General features: G+C 53.4%; 2 protein-coding genes across 2 annotated transcripts; both read right to left on the reverse strand.

Annotated features, from left to right (window-relative positions):
* Window positions 1-3,046: 3,046 nt before the first annotated feature.
* On the reverse strand, window positions 3,047-8,960 carry LOC141730897 (threonylcarbamoyl-AMP synthase-like). Its single transcript, XM_074551788.1, has 7 exons — window positions 8,869-8,960; window positions 8,182-8,291; window positions 7,183-7,377; window positions 5,838-6,000; window positions 4,485-4,650; window positions 4,251-4,345; window positions 3,047-3,450 (listed from the first exon to the last, which is right to left on the reverse strand). Exons 1-7 carry the CDS (start codon window positions 8,930-8,932, stop codon window positions 3,365-3,367), a joined length of 879 nt encoding a protein of 292 aa, XP_074407889.1. The 5' UTR covers window positions 8,933-8,960; the 3' UTR covers window positions 3,047-3,364.
* Window positions 8,941-12,511, reverse strand: LOC141730891 (uncharacterized). The gene is made up of 4 exons (XM_074551750.1): window positions 12,355-12,511; window positions 10,466-11,920; window positions 9,585-9,649; window positions 8,941-8,973 (listed from the first exon to the last, which is right to left on the reverse strand). The coding sequence occupies exons 1-4, from the start codon at window positions 12,509-12,511 to the stop codon at window positions 8,941-8,943; spliced, it is 1,710 nt and encodes a 569-aa protein (XP_074407851.1).
* Between the last annotated feature and the right edge of the window lie 356 nt (window positions 12,512-12,867).

Below are 12,867 nucleotides of genomic sequence, written 5' to 3' on the forward strand. Positions count from 1 at the left end.
TCTTGGGCTGGTTTGTGTGTCAGAGCCCCAGCACTGTGCTGCTCACCCCTCTGGGGGATGGACTCTAAGCCATTTCCCAGCCCATTTTGTCCTGGGAACTGCTCAGAGCCCACCAACCAATTCCATAATGGATTTGACTAAAGGGGCAGAACCAACATCCTAATCAAAGAACCCCAGAATTATTTGGGTTGAAATATTTGGGAATTTAAAGAATATCTCCTGCCATGGGCAGAGACACCTTCCACTCTCCCAGGTTGCTCCATGCCCCATCTAACCTGGCCTGGGACACTTCGAGAGATGGAGCATCTCCAGTGTATCACTGCCTTGAAAGAGTGTTTTTGATAAAATGCTGTGAAATACATTTCCCAATAACATAGATTCTTTGCCATTTGTCTGAGGTTCATCAGCAAACCCAGCAAAGTTTTGCTCCACAACCTCCATGATGTAGGTCAGAAATTCCCAGCTGTGTGTGCAAGGCACAAATAACCTGTTCCAGTGGAAGGGATTGGGAAAAGGGTTATTGATTGGGTTTGGTGCCTCCTGATCCAAACCATTTTAGGGTTATCTGATTCTCCCAAACATGTTTTTTTTTTAGGAAATATTCCCCTTTATTTAGCAACAACACTGAAAAATCAAATTTATTTCCTTCTTTGCAGCAAAGAGAGGTGAGAACGTGTTCCTGGCACAAACTGATTGTGCTGTTTGTTGTGTTAATTAAAAATCCTCTGTTTTTCTTCTTTATCACCTGATGGTGGAAAACAGGTGCAGAGCAAATACCTCTGACCCATAATTACTCCTGAGTCACCAGAACACTCATGAGATGCAAGTGCCAAAGTGAGCAGCCCAGACTAGGGTGACTGTTTGGGATTTTTTTTTCCTCTAACATAATTTGTTTGTTTCCTTACTCAGTAAATTGTAAAAACTCCATTACTGCATAAAATTTTACACCCCTGGCTCAGTTGCCCATAAGTACAGACAGTTTATTGATTTCCTTGTGCTCTGCTGGGAAGGGAGTTTTACATATATTTTATAAAGAAATATTAATCCTGGTTCTCCCTGAAATGAAGTAGTAAAGTCCTGCCATTTTCTTATCTTGCCCCACTTATAAATTCTGGATTTTTCATCGTTCTGGTTGGAATCTGTTTCTATTATCCCCCCTGATTTCTGATACAGACCTTTCCTCAAGGGCTGACACATCTTGGGCTCCCTTTACCTGCTGCAGAGCTCCAGAGGTCATTTTTTACCAAATCCTGGCTGTTTGGTGTGAGCAGGGAAGGGGCACTTGGGCAACTCCACACCCTTCCCTGGAGCTGACACCTCCCATGGCAGCAGCATGGAGATGGTCTCACCCAGTCCCGGATCACAAGTCAAGGGACCTTCTCCTTTTCCACTTCCTTGGGGTTTTTCTGCTGTTCCAGCAGTTTATAGCCAATATTAACAAACCTCACTTGCTCAGGAAGTTCAAGTCGTTTTTCAAGCATTAAGGTGTTTAAACATGAGAGGAGTCCCGTGTTGTGGGACTTCACCACATGCCTTAAAGTTAAGCCTCTGCTGGGTGGTGATGAACCTCAGCTGGCGCCTACATCCGTTTGTTGAAGGAGTGTTTATCACACAACCGTGCAATGGTTTGGCTTGGAAGGCACCTGGAAGCTCATCCCCTTCCACCAGCCCAGGTTGTTGGGCTGTCCTGGGGCATGTGCAGGGAGGAGAGCTTGACTAACTTCCACTTCCAGATGCTGGCACGGGCTGGGAAACCACAGGAGGTTGGGAATGCCCAGCTGTGCCCGCGCGGGCTCGCAGGGTCAGGAGGCTGAGGGTGAAGGGGAGCCTGTGTTCCATCCCAGGAACGGCTGCCAAGGATCTCTGACCGGGGCTTGGGGAGCTGCTGGGATGAAACAACATCCCTGACCTGGAGAAAGAGTAAGAGCTGCTATTTATGGCGACTCTGAGTGCAAATGGGAGGCAGCACCAGCTGGACAACAACGGCAGCGCCAAAGCAAGCGAGCACCTCGGGCTGCATTTGGTGTTGACATGTCAGAAATGAGGCCTGGGTGGAATCCAGCCCCAGGGCTCCCAGATTTTCCTGCCCAGCTCCCACAGAAGCAGGAGCAATCCAGCCCCAGGGCTCCCAGATTTTCCTGCCCAGCTCTCACAGCAACACCAGGTGAGCAGGTGGGATGTGGCCTGAGGGAGAATTCCATGAGCAAGATGCTCCAAAACAATGATAAGGAGCAAGAGAAGGGAAGGGTCTTGTCCTCTGGGTGGTGGGAGGTGGGACAGCAGCTGTGCCAGGGGAATGACCCTGCCCAGAGCAGGAGGGAGGAGAGGGAACAACGACAGGGAACTGGCAGAGGTCTCCCACTTGGCCACTGCCTCCAGGATGGGAAAAACATTACAGAAAACCTCCAATCTGTCACGCACTTCGCAGTGTTTTGAAGCCTTCGGGTCTAACTCATTGTTTCCTTTGTTGAGGTTTGACTTTAGTGATTGGATTCCCTCATCCCTGGCTCCCCCTGGGGCTTGTTTGCTTTGGGAGAGGGGGAGGTTTTGTTCTCTGCTCTTGGCAGAAACTTCTGCCCCTCCACAGAGCCTAGCATGGGGACAGGGGTGGGGACAGCCCTGGGGACTCGTGTGGGGACAGCTCTGGGGCAGCAGCTCTCAGCCCAGGAGCAAGGTGTTGGGATGAGATAATCCTGAAGATCCCTTCCAACCCAAGCCAGCCCATGGCTCTGAGCCCTCAGCAGCCCCCAGCTTGGCCACGGATGTTCACGGATATTCCTTTGCATTTTCCAGGAGCTGAGTGCCCTGGGATGAGCTGGGAGTGGCCAGGAAGATGGCAGGGAAGGAATGGGGTGAGTTACTTGCTGCAAACCCTCTGTCAGAGCTGTCCTTCCTCCGGTGCTCAGTCGTGGAGCTTTGCCAGTTTGGGAGGACAAAGAGCTCGGTGAAGATCAAACGAAACACAAAGCCTTCTCCTTATGTTCCAAAAAGAGGATTTATTTAGTGGGTTTTAGGATTTTAAAATACACAGATGTGAGTGTTGTGGAGGGGGATGCACAAACATTGTGTTCACAGTCCAGTGCACTTCAGAAGCACAGGAGCTCTGGGAGTTCCTGCAGTAAATCATCAGCTCCTGGGCAGCTCTCCTGGAGATTCCAGGCACTTACGGGGGATAAACAACAAATCACTGCAGAAAGGTCCCAGAGAGGCCCCAGCTGGGGAAGTGCTGCCATTCCCAAGGAGGTAAGAGCAGATCAGAGAAGGAATGGCTCTCCCAAGACCATGTGCTCCAGCCAAACATGGGACACCTCCTGATTTTAGGGAGAGCAAACTTCGTTCCTTTGCTGAGGAACCAGACCACGGTTCAGACCACTCTGTTCTTCACCCTTTCAAAGATCTGCATCACTTTGCCAGCTGGGATGCAGCCTTCCCGCACGACGGTGATGCCACCTTCCCAGAGGGAGAATGAGCAAGTCAGGACAATCCCCAAAGTGGCACAGAAAGGAATGAAAAGGAACATCTCACACCAGCAAAGCCACTCAAAATAAACTTGTGTGGAAGGACCAGAAGTGAAACCACTGATGAACGCTGACCTCACATTTTGTTCAAGGGTTTGGTTTTCCACTAATGAATCCCTCTCAAATGTCAGCCAGAGCCACCCAGGACACCCAGTGTGTGCTGCTGCATCATTGTGGGCAAGCTCCTGTCCCACCCTTGTTGTGGTGGGCTGAGGCAGCACCCAGCATCTTTCCAGCAGCATCCACCCATCCTTCAGCAGCTCCCCCCTTTCCTTCCAGCAAGCATCCACCCATCCTTCAGCAGCTCCCCCCTTTCCTTCCAGCAAGCATCCACCCCTCTTTCCAACAGCACCCACCTTTCCTTCAGCAGCACCCACCCTCCTTCCAGCAGCACCCGCCTTTCCTTTCCTTCCAGCAGCACCCACCTTTCCTTCCAGCAGCACCCACTCTCCTTCCAGCAGCACCCACCCTCCCACTCAGAGCATTTCCACCCTGACGAGGCAGATTTTCCTTGCACAACTGTGTTTGTCCTCCTGCCTTGTTCCCTGTCAACACAGAGGTCCTCCCAGGACATCTTTTGTTTGTTTCCCTTCATCAACATGTTTGCAAATGTCCAGGCACTCCAGAGCTGTTACTCTTGGAGCACTGTGTGCTGCCAGACTGATACTGGGAAAGGCATGGAAGCCTCCCAGGAAAACGCCAGAGCTGACACAGGGCGGGTCTCACACTCACTTTCATCAATCTTGGTGCAGTTGACCACAGTGGACGCCACCACCTCGTCAGACTCTCCATCACACAGAACACCCTCCAGCTTATGGCCAAGGCGCCTGGGGGGCAAAAAATAGCAACAACCCTTCTCAGACCTTGCTGTGACCTCGTGCTGAGGTGGTTCCCCTGGGTGCAGGGCACCAAAGCAAGGTCTGCAGCTGAGGCAGGAGGGAGGCACTGCAGGGAGCAGGGACTCACGAGATGACCATGTCGTGGTGGGTGCTGTCCACCTCCCCGCTGGGGTTGGCCGAGGTGATGGCCAAGGGCCCGGTCATGTCGATGAGGTGCACCAGCACCGTCAGGTCAGGCACTCGGATCATGATGCTGTCCTGGGTTCCCACCCTGCTGTATCCTGCTCCGACCCCTGCAAGGACAGGCAGAGGATGTTGGCAGGGGCACAGCTGGCACAGCCCTGTCGTGGCACCAGGGGGGATCTCCTGCTGCCTTTGGAAGGGACCCAGCTCCATGCACCCAATTAAATGTGTTTCTTTGGATGTCAGTTCCTGAGCAGAAATCTGTGAGAGCAGAGGTACAGTTTGGGGTCCAACTGGGTTAAAAGGAAATTATTCACAACTGGAGACATCACAGCTGTTTCCATGGACACAGGATCTCCCTAAATCCCAAAGTCTGACTTCCTGTGACCACTGCCCACCCTCCCGTCCTCCACCACCTTCCTCTGCTGATAAATGTGCTTAACTCACAATCACTGAATCCACTGAGTTGGGAAAGACCCTTGAGATCATCGAGTCCAACCTGTGACCCAGACTATGGCACCAAGTGCCACATCCAGGCTTTCCTTGGACACCTCTAGCGATGGGGACTCCAACACCTCCCTGGGCAGCCCCTTCCATTGCCCAGTCACCCTTTCTGGGAAGATTTTTTTCCTAATGTGCAACTGAAGCCTGCCCTGGTGCAGATTAAGGCTGTGTCCTGTCCTCCTGTCCCTGTTCCCTGGAGCACAGCCTGACCCCCCTGGCTGTCCCCTCCTGTCAGGAGCTGTGCAAAGCCACAAGGACCCCTGAGCCTCCTTTGCTCCAGGCTCAGCCCATTTCCAACTCCCTCAGCTGCTCCTCACAGGACTTGTGCTCCAACCCCTCCAGCTCCCTCATTCCCTGCTGTTTCCCCAGGAGCCAGGGTTGAGGTGAATCATCCCAGTGCTCACAGTGCCTGCCTGTGTCCGTGTGCTGGAGGCAGAGGCATGAGCAGGGATGACCATCAGAACCCTCTCATCTCCTGGATGCTGCTCCACCCTGCTTTGCTCATTCCAGTGAGCAGCGGGGGGCTTGGGAGAGGGGACCCTCCCAGGCTGAGGAGCCTCCCTTGCCTCTGGTTAAAGAGCTCATCCTGCTGGCTCCCACTCGTGATGAGTCATTCCAGCTGATTAACACCCTCTGCTAAACATCCACCAAAGCATCCGGGAGCTCCAGGGAGGATTTCTTGGAGAAAGTGACCGGAATCTCTCCCCATCACATCCCAAAGGGTGTTGGGATTGCAGACCTGCCCTGCTGAAAACGTGAAAGAGGGACAGGAGGGTTGTGCTGCTCATCTCACCCAACTTCTTCAGCCACTCTCCCTTCTGGATAATGCAGCCAATGCCACCAGGATAAACGCTTTCCATGAATTCCCAGAGCAGGGGGCTGATGGGCGGGGCAGCTGCTCGCAGCTGCTCCAGGTTGGAAATAAAGATGCAGATGGGCTTCTCTTGAGGCCTGTCCTGAATAAAACAGAGGGGGAAAATAGATAAAGAGGGAAAGTTTGCCTGGAGAGCCTTGAAGCCTGCTGGGATCCTGGTTTGTGTGTTTCCCATGGAGCAGGAACTCCAGGCAAGGAAGATGCTGTGTCTGCACAAATGCTGAGCTGTGATGGATGCCCCAACTCAGATCTGCACGTGCAAATTAAAGAGGAGACAGAGCAGCAGCCTGCCCTTGGGAACTTCTGGGATGCCTCCAATTCCTCCTCTTTTAGCACATCCATCACAGGGACAGTGATGCTCAATCCAGTGTCAGCATTTTTGGGATGTTGCACACCAGGGGCCTGATTTTTTCCAAACTTCTGCTGATGTAAACCAAGGTCAAACACACCAATTTGTGATGGGATAAGGGATGGAGAGCTCAGCCCCCTGCAAACCAACATCTCCGTTATCACCCCTCCAGAGCTTTGAAAGAAGCTTGGTGAAATAAGTTCAGTGTGAAACCAGCAGTGGAGATGGAGGGGAAATAAAACAAGCTTGCAGAGCGGTGTCATTTCAGTCCTCAACTGACATCAGCTTCAGTGGGGCCAGATGACTCAGGAACTGGGCATGTATTTACATTCTGTTTGTATTCTCTCATCGGCAGGGAAGGTCAGCACTGGCACCAGGGCAGTGCAGAAGAGACGGCCTTTGTGCCGCTGCTCGCGCTCGGCCAGCTGAGATCGTCTGTTATGGTTATTTCTCCAGGCTAGCCAGGAAATTGCCTCATGGACAGCAGACAGGGCCAGGTTGCAAAAGCAGGATTGAAGGTGCAAACTCTGGGGCTGGTTCCAGCACTGAATGGCTCCAAAAGTCTGGGGGAATGTAGCCCTGGGATTCTGATTCAGCACTTCACGAGGCACAGAGGACAAACACAGGTTGGGACCTGCTTGTGAGTGGCTGTTCCTATTTGGGGCTGTGCTCTGTCCATCCCTAGGGATGTTGCTGCCTAATTACCAGTGCTCTAGCCTGGAGAGGAAGGGCTGTACCCTGGGTTGCTCAGAAAATGGTCCCTCATGTTCTGGTGTGGCTGCCCATGAACTCTGCCCATGGTCAGCTCCTGAGTCTTGGGACAACCTAAAACCAGGGGCTTCCCTTTTCTGCTTCTGCAGAAAGTCATGGACAGGACACAGAGCTAGGCAATCAGAGACACCCCTGAATCCCCACCTTGATCCTGTAGACCTTCTCGATGGCCTGAGGGTGCTTGCAGGAGGCTGCCAGGGCGTACACGGTGTCTGTGGGGACCCCGCACACGGCCCCCGTGTTCAGCAGCTCCGCGATGGTCCTCAGGCCACTCGTGAGGTGGGACTTGGGGCAGACACAGGGCAGGGGATCCTCCCTGTCCTTCCTGGAGCTCTGGACCTGCCAGGAATCAGGAGGCAGGGAATAAGCAAAAATATGGAACACAGGACAGGATTGCAACCACCTGAATGCAGGGATCCACCGTGCCGTGATCCCGATTCCCAGGTCACAGGCAGCACCTCTAGGAATGCTTCTCCCACAGCAGGGGAGGGAATTCCAATTATTAAAGTCAAAGAGAGCAGCTCAGGGTGGACATTTCAACTGCCAATGCCTTAAGTTAGAGGAGAGGAATCCCACCCAACACAGCTTCCTGAGGAAATGGCTGCTCTCCAAAGTGACCTAAAGGAAACTTTACAGGAATCCAAAATCCAGACCAAGATGGAGTTTCAGGTGCATTCCCATGAAACGCTGATTTAATGGAAATGTTTCTCTGCAACAGGAATTGGAGCTGGCAGATCCATCACTCTGGATAGGGGGAATTACCCTAGGCAGACACAGCAGATGGCAGAAGGAGTTTGAAGCTAAGAAAATATGGGGAATTCTTGCTGTCCAGTCTGGGAAATTTGCAAGCTTCCTGCTCCCAAAGTTATGGCTTTAAAACTCCAGTCTATAAGGAATTAGACTGGGGATGGCTGATTCCCCAGGACCAAGGTATGAGTCTTGTAAACATCCTTTCCCTATTTCCAATATTATTCCCAATGGAAGAGAGCTCATTTCCAGCTCACAGCTCCCTACAAAGGGACCAGGACTTCGAATGGCACTGAAGGATTCAGCAGAAGGGAAATTCCACAGGAATCTGCACTGAAGGCCCCAGAACATCCCCTCCGAGCAAGGAAGCTACACCACCATGCCAAGAACTCTTACTGTGAGCAGAGGAGGTCCCATCATCAGGAGGTCCTTCCCGAACATGCAGTTGGTGAGAGAGGCCATGGCTCCGTAGAAGCAGATGACACTGATGATGCTCAGCACCACAACTGGAAAAAATCCCAGAGTCAGAGGCAGGAAGGGTGATTGAATCCCCACCCCTGGAGGGATTTAACGGTGTGGATGGGGCACTTGGGGACAGCGTTTGTCAGTGCTGTGGGGATGGTTGGACTCAGTCGCTTGGATTTCATGGTGCTGTGATTCTCTTCTGCAGTGACAAAGTCCTGGTGGAAAAGCTCCCAATAATCCCCTTGCTAAAGCACTCCATGGAATTAAAACTTAAATTGTCACTTGCAGCAAAGCCAAGGCTTCAGCAGAACTACAGCCTTTGACAGCTGTGGCACATCCAGCTCATCCCACACCTCAGGGAACATCCGCTGGGAAGCGGAGCTGGACAGAACCTCTAGAGGTGCTCTGATCCAGCAGTATTGGATTTATTTGGAACCTCAAGGCCCTGGGGGTTGATAGGAGGAAAGATTTCCTTCTCCAATCATGCTTATACACACCCCAGACTTCCAGGGAAAGAGGAACACCCTGCTTGATTTCTCCACACTGCTCCCCAACCCAGGACCCACTCCCTGCACTCTGTGGGTGAAGGTTTAATGTCCAGGTTTCCCTAAAACTCACTTTCAAATGGCAAAGGGAGCTTCTCCAGTGTAAAGAGGAGAAAACAAACGGTCAAGAGCTCCATGGCCAGGGTCAGGCAGAGTAGCACAAGGTTAAAAGAGGAAGCTGTGGAAAGAAACACAAACAAGAGGGACCCACATCAAGCACGGCCCATAAAATGTCCATGAACCAGCAGAAGAGTTCCTAAATCAACTGAGGCTTGTTTGATTGAACCGAGTAGCCCCAGCTCTGATTTCCCTGTTGGTGGAGGAACAAAGAGGCACAGCCAGGGTCTGTTCAGCCTTCAGGTTCCACAGACATGCTGCCAAACCCTTGATCTGCCAGGACACTGCGCTCACACGGAAAATACTTCTCTGGCAGCCAGGCAGGTTCTGATTTACACCAGCTGGGCTGGAGTGTGGCTGAGGATTGGGGCCAGTGGCCCAGTGCATCAAACACTTTCACCTGATTTGATCCTTTTATTTTCTTTGAGATGTTCTTCCATTCCCTTGGGGCTGTTTCTCCTAAGCCCAGCTCGGCTTCTGTTACTGGCTGTGGGCAAAACATCTCCGTTCTTGCTTAATCAGAGTGACAGGCAGAGCTGAGCCTCCCTTACTAGGGCATCTCCACCACAGAGCAATCACAGCAGGATTCATGATCTGACCCCAGATGCCCCTCAATAAACATCCCACGTGGTTCTGAGACTTACCCAAAATGATTAAAAAAGCATTGAGCACCAAAAAGGCAACGGCGCCAGCAGTGAATCCCTCGGTGTGCCCCGCCCCGATGTCCAGCAAGTGGCCTGAAACAGGAGCAGCACATCTGGTTACGAGCAAACCACAAAGAGCAGCATGACAGGACAGTGGCAGGAGAGTGGCAGAGCCTCAGCTGGGATTACCACAGCTCCAGCTGTTGGATGGTGGCCTCCCAAAAACCCTCCCTCACCGACACCCGCTGCTGCTGCCACGCAAAGTATTTGAGGTATTAACTGTGGGGCTGGTGACGGTTGTCCAAAAAAATCTCTGAATTTTACCTCCAGCTTGGAATACTCAGGGCCTGGCTAGACACTTCAGCAGCTCCTGCCACACGTCCCAAGCCACAGCTTTAACTGTCCCCACAGGTGCTCATTTTAAGAGCTCCTGGCACGGAGGCTGTGTGAACACTCTGCCCACCTGGAGCAAAATGCAGCTTGTAAAAGCCAGGCTCAGCTTCTGAGAGCTTCTTTCATGGCTGTGACCAGGTGGAATAGATTTCTCCAGGCTCCCGAAGGAGAAATCCAGGACCTGGAGTCTCTCACTGCCCAAAAGCATCTCCTGAGTTGTTATTCTGAGATAACAGCCCAGAGCCAGCCCAGTGTCACAATGTTTTTGCAGGGGATATCTTGCGTTTTATTGGAGTTGAAGACACAGCTTGAACTCCTGGAACTGAGGGCACCAAGTGCCTTGCAGCAATGGCAACCGAATGCAAACTGGGGTGATTGGTGAATTATCTTTTTCCAAGGAGGAATATCAGTAAACCTGATGTCACTGACTCTCCTGAAAGAAGGAATTCCATCAGAGAAAGCAATCTGAAATTCCCTGGGAACACCCCTTAAGCCAGGAACCATCCTGTGCTTTACCTGCCAGGCGCAGCCAGGTCCAGGCTGCCCAGAAGGCAGCGTAACAGAAGGGGAGCACAGATCCGAACCTCTTCCCACCCTGCACTTGGATCCGGCACACGAACAGCTGCCCCAGGGCTCCTGGGATGAGCACGGAGGGGATGGAGAGCTGCTGCCTGCCCGGGGCACCCACGCTGCCCTGCACGGCAGCGACCGCAGCCAGGCCATTGCAGATGTAGAACAGCGAGTCCGGCACGGCAGCGCTGGTGCCGCTGGGGATGTCCTTGGACCTCGAGAGCCAGCTCTGCACAGCCCCCAGCATGGCCTGGAGAGCTGAGCTGGGCACGGCCTGGGTGCCCACAGGAATCAGAGCCTTCTCCCCAATGGAGTTGATGAGGCTGGCGAAGGTGGCGTACAGGGAGAGCGCGGTGCAGAGGCTGCAGGCGGCCCCCAGGAAGGGCCGGGCGCCAGCCAGCGGGATCTGGTGGATGAAGGACAAGGTGAGGAGGATGAAGGAGGCATTCTGCAGCATCTCCAGGGTGTCTTTGTGGATCGACATCAGAAACAGCAGGCAGGCAGTGGCCAGGAAGAACCACGCCCCAAACATTCCCAGCCTGCTGTCCTGAGCTGCAGGCAGCCCAAGGAAGGTGGTGAGCACAAACTCCTCCCAGGACATCACCAGCCAGAGCAGGCTGTGGACACCAAACTTGGTGGTGTGGTAGCTGTCCCCTCTGAGGTAGCTGTAGAAGCTGGAGAGCAGCTGGCAGCTGGAGATGATGGAAATCCATGCTGCCCCCACACAGAATGTCTTCATGTACCCAAAGAAGTAAAAGGCAAATATAAAGGGTGACACGGTGTCACAGATGTTCCCCAGGGCCATCGGCTCCGCGTACTTGGTGTTCTTCTTCTTTTCTTCCCCGAGGGCCTTGGAGGAGCTTTTCTGTGCCGATCCCAGCAGCAGGACGTTGAAGAGGGGGTGCCCAAAGCCAGGCAGCACATATCTCTGGGTGATGCCCTTCAGGAGCAGAGCCACAGCCCCATACAGCCCACACAGGACGATGCCCAGCTCCAGGACCCCGGACACCATCAGGGCCCAATCCCCAAAGAGCGCGACCGCCTCAAAGCCCAGGGCCAGTGCGATGGCCCCGAAGATGAAGGGCATGATGTAGTTGACGGTGGCCGAGCAGAAGGACAGGATGAAGGAGATGGCAATGTAGGCCACCAGCCCGGCCACGGAGCTCTGGCTGGCTGAGAGCAGGGCTGTGTCGGTGGCTGGGAGCTGGCTGGTGTTCCCAGAGGGGAGCGTTGTGTTCTCCGGGGAGGGATACGCAGCAGACAGGACCTTTGTGGCCCCGTAGCTGCTCCACAGAGCAGAGAAGGTGAGGAAGGCTGCGCCTCCAAGGTGGTCATACTTGCGGAAGGCGAGAAATCCGGCCAGGAGCTGGACAAAGCCTCCAATCAGGATGAGGTGGACACCTGAGGGATGCAGGAAAGGGTCAGGTGTGAAGCCAAGCACAAAAAGGCTGGAGCTGCTGGAAGCTCTAGGGCACACCCCACAGCAGGTCCCATGGCCTTCCTGTGAGCAGCCCTGTGGCCTCTGCCTGCCCCTCTTCCCACTTTATGGGAAATTTCTCTGCATGGCCCCTAAGCCCCTTGGCTCAGTGTGCTGAGCAGGCCCCAAGGACAGTTTGGATCAGCAGGGAATGGCACATGGAATACTTGTCCCCCCACCCCCCAGTGGCTGGGGAAGGAGGAGCAGCCATCCCCAGGAGCACACCGACCTGCACAATGGAGACAGCCCGCATTTCCCACCATCCCATCAGGGGTGCCCACTGGCCCATGGGGATAACCCTCAAAGAGCTCAGGGGACGTTCAGCCCCACCCACGCCACCCTGAGCAGCAGCACCCACCTGCCAGGACCTGCTCTGCTGCGTGAGGCCCGAGGCCGGTGGCGGCCATGGTGAAGTTCTGCAGGCACAGGAGGAAGGCGCTGACCACATTGCCAAGCAGCCCCAGCACCCCTGGTTCGCTGTAGAAGACGGCAGCGAAGCCCTCAGTGCTCGCCATGGCCTTTGCAGAAAAAACAGCAGAGTTGGCCCTTGCAGACAAAACAGCAGAGTTGGGCCTTGCTGCAAAACTGAGCCTCACCCCCACAGCCTCCCCAGCCAGGCCCTCTGCACCAGGCCTGGGCACCTGTCCTAGGTTGACTATATGATGCTTTTATCCCCAGTTGTCTTTTTCTGTTTATGCTGAATAATAAGTTTTGCACCTTTAAGACTTATTGCAGAGAGTGAAGGGGAGAGAGAAGAAGTGTGCAGTTTGTTTTCAGACACTGTACTCCTCCTCCACATTCCTGCTCCTAGACTGTGTTGTCTGTGTATGGATGGATAGTGGGACAGAACTCTCCATTATTTTAGTTAGTT

This window comes from Zonotrichia albicollis, chromosome 14, assembly GCF_047830755.1.
Source record: "Zonotrichia albicollis isolate bZonAlb1 chromosome 14, bZonAlb1.hap1, whole genome shotgun sequence".
Lineage (NCBI taxonomy): Eukaryota > Metazoa > Chordata > Aves > Passeriformes > Passerellidae > Zonotrichia > Zonotrichia albicollis.